This window comes from Alligator sinensis, unplaced genomic scaffold (genome assembly GCF_000455745.1).
Source record: "Alligator sinensis unplaced genomic scaffold, ASM45574v1 scaffold702_1, whole genome shotgun sequence".
Taxonomy (NCBI): Eukaryota; Metazoa; Chordata; order Crocodylia; family Alligatoridae; genus Alligator; species Alligator sinensis.
In genome coordinates this window covers 820,486-825,982 of record NW_005842567.1, presented here as the reverse complement: position 1 = coordinate 825,982, position 5,497 = coordinate 820,486, and the positions used below count along the sequence as shown (strand labels likewise).

The window sequence follows — 5,497 nt, the reverse complement described above, 5'->3', positions numbered from 1 at the left end:
GGCAAAATGAAAGGAGGAGGGGATACAGACTGGCTGTCTGTAATGCTCCCTGTTCTGGAATCATTGCAGTGCAGTGCAGTGCAAATCTTCCACTGCTAAAAATGGAATGTACATAGCTATAGTTGATAGTTTTTTGGTTATTTTATTCTCAAGCCAGATTCAAATTGGCAAACTAGATATCCAAAGCTTTGTGTTTTTAATAAATATTTGGTTAAGAAGTGACAGAAAATAAGTTTAGAAATGTGTTATGATTAATGAAATTCAAGTTAATAGAAAATAAGGCTCTTTTTTTTAGAAAAGCCTCAACAGCATAGTTGACAGTAGGGGGATCAAACTAACCATGTGGTCTGGATTGGATCTGGATCACTGGGCTTTTGCAGGCCAGATCCAGCTTGGGGCATGCAGCAGTGGTGGCTCCAGTCCAGCTCCAGCTACATGCTCTGTGTCACAACAGCAGCTTCAGCATATGGGACAAGCAGAAGTGGTAGCTGGGCCAGTGGAGGGGGAGGTAGGGCTGTGGTAGTACAGATGGGTGAAGCTGCCAGAGGGTGACAGGGCTGTATTGCCCCTCACTCATCTTCCTGCTGCTGCTTGCCATGTCCAACAGGGCCTAAGTGTCCCAGATTCTGTACCAAGCTACATCCCATAGCCATGCTTCCAGCTTTGGGTGGCCTGGTGGAAGCCCACCAGGCTGAATAGAGTGGCTCCCTAGGCTGGCTCTGGTCTGTAGGTTGTATGTCTGACACTGCTGACTTAGAGAGAAGCACTCGTCATCTGGTTTATTCAAGCTAATCCTCCTACTGCTTGGAAGCACTTATTTTAGTAAGACAAGTGCAGTATGACACTAAGCGTGGACTTGTTAAATAAAAATACAGTCTTTCTGAAACAATGATGTAGCTCTATGCTACAACCTAATGCACTACAATTTTCCCTTCAGAAGTGAGTATTACTGAAAATAAAATATTCAAGTACAATTTTCATTTGGGGAAAATAAGGCCAAAACAATGTGAGGAAGACTCGGTATCAAGCTAGATAGAATAGAGGAGGCCTTTTTGATGGATGCCATTTGTTAGGCATGAGTTCTGTAGAAACTTGGCTATTTTTAGTACTGTTACTGTTTAAAATACTTCCTTTTAATATTGCATTTACAGACAGGCCTAGAAAGACGCAGTTCCTGCTTAGAGGATCTTAATCCAAATTAGACCCCCCCCCCCCCCCCAAAAAAAAAAAAAAGATGTAAAGGAGAGTGAAACGTGACAAAATTAACATGACACAGTCAACTGAAGTAATTTAGTGGGTTTTTTTAAAATTGCAGTTGTCTACTAAATCTCCCTTTTCATTTGACTTAACTTTTTGCAGTTTAAGTCTATGAGGATGAGGTGAGAGTTAATGTGAAACATGAAGAGTAGGTATCAGGAAGGACAGAAAGAGGGCATGGAACCCTTTGAGAAGTTCGAGAAGGTGAATGATAGTGGACTAAGGTAATGTGGGCAGGGGGATTATTTTTGCCTAGAAGCAAGCTGAAGTCTGTAATAAGCAGTTTACCAGTCAGGGTAAGGCTTGGTTTATAGGGAAGGTTGCAGTTAAAGAATCCTCTCTAGTTTGACTCATGCATTTATGTAAAAGTATGGATAGGGTGAGACAGTATTGGTCTAAAATAGTGGTTGGCAACCTTTTCTTATGACAGGCCAGATCCCCTGGTATAAAACTTAGAGGCTGGTAATTTAGTGTCTTGACATGCACTAACTTGCTTCTCCATGTGCATTATTTGTTTCTGAAACATAGTTAAAAGAGAGCAAATAGAAGTGTCTTAAATTTTTTAATTCCAAAGCGGGTTGGTGTTAGGCCAGGGATGGGGCAAAATATGGCTTGCCAGCTGCAGCTGGCCCACCAACTGATTGGATCTGGCCTCTGGGGGGTGCCTGTCAGTTGATTTGAACCAGCCTGTGGCTGCCTCTGCAGTGCTCTGCATGGGGCAGTCCCATCTGGGGCATGTTGCGTTCCTGCTGGCCCTGGCCCTGACTGCAGCCCCATCCCCGGCCAGAGTGCACAGGTTCCCAGTGGGGTTACTGTTGGTGCAGCTGCTTGGGTACTGGTTGGTTCCCCTCATCTCCAGTGGCTTCTCCTCCTCCTCCAGCCCCTGTTGTGTGCTCTGGGACTGGGAGGAGGGTGGAGGGGAGCTGTAGCTGCATGGCTCCTGCCCTAGTATGCAGGGCTCCAGCTCCATCTCCTGATCGCCTGCCACCTGCTCTGCTTGCCTGGCATGATGAGCAGCCACCTGTGGGTGGGTGAAGGGCAGCTGGGAGCTGGAGCCCCATGAGCAGGGCCAGGAGCTGCTTGGCTGAAGTTCCCCCTGGGCTGGAGTGGTACAGCAGGGGCCAGAGTCTTTGGAGGCAGGGGGAGATGAGCAGCACCCAGGTGGCTGCAGCCATACTGGGAGTAGCCCTGCAGGGAAGTTGTGCATGCAGGCCGGGGGCCAGGACTGGCAGGTGCTAGGGGGAGTACAGCACGGGTTGCTCCAGGTGGGGCTCGGCCCAATGCAGAATACCATGGGGGCAGCCGTGGGCTGCAGGAGGGGTTGTGGACTCCACCAGCACCTGCACTGTTTGAGCAAGCTCTGTTGCACATGTTCCCGCCACCTGCACAACCCCCATGCAACGTACAAGAGTAAGACTTCGTTTTGAGCTATTATACAATTGCCTCTATATATGCTACCCAAAAAAAAAAAATCAGGATAAAAATATTTTTGAAATAAGATTAAAATATGTTATATAGATGTTTGATTTTCAGTATATGGTTTGTTTTTTATCTCTGATTTGTTAAAATAATGTCTTCTGAAAGATTTTGTATGTGCAGCCCTCAACAGCTCACCAAAACTCATTAAGGTTAGGGACAGAAGTTGCACATAAACCAGTTTAAGTGATCAGAAACTAGTTTAATCCATAACAGACCATAAATTCAGTGCACATAAACCAGTTTCAAAATGACTGAATCTGGTTTAAGATAAACCTGGTTGAATGTAGTATCAGACTTAACTGATTTGGGTCAAACTGGTTTTTGGAACTTCTGTCCCAGACTCCTTCTTGGTTTAAGGTAAATCACTGTTCCCCAGCATGCTTTTCAGTCGTGGGCTGGGCTGGTCTGTCTGCTTCAGAGAGCAGGGCTGGCCCCACCCCTCTCTTCCCTAGCTGGAGCTCCAGCTGGTTGAAAAGGGGGTGTGAGACTGCAGCCAGGGTCTGCCTGGCAGGGGTACAGCAATGTCTGCCAGGCCGCTCCGCCCCCCCCCCCCCCCCCAGCCACTCATTGCTCAAGCAGGGGTCCTCCTCCCCTCTCCCACGGCAGGGACCCCAGTGGCACAGACCCCAGCTGGCATCTGACCATGCTGTCCCCATGCTAGCTAATGCTGAAAGGTGTCTATGTGTGTGCATGTGAGTGTGTGCGTGTGTCCAATTTTACTGGAACAGGCAGACAGAACAATGTCTGCCTAGGGCTTTCTGGAACTAATCAGCAGGTCAGTTGGTAATGTCTGTCAACCAGCAGCTTTCCCTCCTTTCTTCCTGAGCTAGAAGCCAGTGACTTGCAATTTACAGCCTCTGTTGGCAATCGCACTGATAGATTGGTATAGGTTTGAAATAATCTAGAGAAGCTTTGCTCTTTGGTTTGATTCTGTCTATAATCTGTTTAGCCTGAGTACTTAATTGTCTTGGGCTTTTTGACAAGCTGCATATAGAATGTTTAAGTTTTGTATAGGTTTACTGATATCTAAAACTGAATGTTTCTGAAGATCTTAGGTTATAAGAGAGAAATTGAGCTGTTGTTCTATATAATTGGATGCATATGTTTCTACTCTGCATTTTAGGGATTGTCTAGACTAAGGAAAGAGAATGAGATGAATCTGATGTGGATGGCAAAACCTTTCATTCCCTCATGCTGGGTGGTTAAAATTTGCTATTAACAGTTTTACTCTAACTAGAGAAGTCACAAGTGAAATTAAATTGATGGGAGCTATTTTCCATACCATGCTTATATCCCGGGACTGATTAACTTCTTTTGTGTTTTGGGGGGTTTTTTTGTTTCAGATAAATGCAAATGAAGTTGAGAGATTTTCAGATTTTCCATTGTCAAAGAAAACTCTGAAAGGTAAGTAAACACTAAAGCATTTTGTATGGTCTTATTCATTGGCAAGTTAAGGAATTTTTATTTTTAAATATCCATGTTCTACATTAAAGTTTGCTACTTATAGTATTTTACTAATAGAAAATGCTGTACTATGCAAGAAAGAAAGAATTAATTTTTTCCTAAATATTAGGTTTACAGGAATCACAGTATCGTATGGTAACTGAGATACAGAGGCAGACCATAGGCTTGGCTTTACAAGGGAGAGATGTACTTGGTGCTGCAAAGACAGGATCGGGCAAAACTTTGGCTTTTATTATTCCGGTAAGTAATTTAGACATTCTTTGCATACTTTGCCCTAAATAAAGATAAAGCAACATTGAATAGCACACATAAGCTAATAGGATATAAAAGAAGGCATGTAATTTGATGCTTATTTTAGTTCATGTAAAGTTATGACAGACTTAAGAATTACGTGTAAAGTTTGCAGGATGGTGTAATCTGGGGAAACTGTCTTAGATCAGCTTAGATAAAAGCTCCGTAAAGCCCTGCTCAAGCACCTGATTTATACAGATGTTGGATGAGCCAGGTCCAGCTAACATGATGCCTCTTCTGGGCATGCGCTGCACTCAGTGTGGGGGTACGTGGAGTTTAAAGTAAAGCGCCTTTTTTTCTATAAGCAGTCTTTTTAATACCATCTGAATGAGACTGTTAAGAGTGCATTGTTGCATATATTGCATAAATAGACCTGCATGAAGGCAGTGGTACACTTAATTGAATGTTCTTTGATTAGTATGAGTATTGCCTGGTAGTTGACAAACTGGTAATATTATAGGTGATTTGATTTGATTTGATTTTAGTTGCTCATGTTACTAGTACCCATGAATCTTAAGAGTAGAAAATCCACTGTAGTGCCATTCTGCATCTGGATCATGTACTGAGATAAACTATACAGTCTTGATTTGATGGTGATTAATCACATACAGAAATTAATCTACAAGTTATTTCTCCACTTCTGTTTACTTTCTCAGGTTTTTTGCTTTATAATGTATAAGTAGCATCATTTATAAAGCATCATAGCTGAATGGTAGTCCTCACAACTGTAATGTGCACATGGTTACATTAAAATTGTTACATTAAAACAAAAATTGGATTAACATGATTTACATTTTTTGATATGGTAGTCTTTCATATGTTATGTATTACACCAAAGATTTCTAAGTATTCAAGGAGATTATGATAATGTTCTAGGCTTTGGAAAACTTATATCGTCAACAGTGGACTGCAACAGATGGATTGGGAGTTCTGATAATATCTCCTACCAGAGAACTAGCCTACCAGACCTTTGAAGTTCTGCGGAAGGTGGGGAAGAATCATGACT

The 5,497-nt window shown here is 43.0% G+C and overlaps 1 protein-coding gene across 1 annotated transcript in view; it reads left to right on the top strand.

Annotated features, from left to right (window-relative positions):
• DDX10 (DEAD-box helicase 10) overlaps window positions 1–5,497 on the top strand; it is a 356,705-nt gene that overhangs the window by 10,195 nt on the left and 341,013 nt on the right. The window contains exons 3-5 of the mRNA XM_025214105.1: window positions 4,080–4,140; window positions 4,310–4,440; window positions 5,368–5,497. The exon at window positions 5,368–5,497 is cut by the window's right edge and continues 26 nt beyond it. Of these exons, the coding sequence (XP_025069890.1) occupies window positions 4,080–4,140; window positions 4,310–4,440; window positions 5,368–5,497 (322 nt within the window). The remainder of the gene's footprint in view (window positions 1–4,079; window positions 4,141–4,309; window positions 4,441–5,367) is intronic.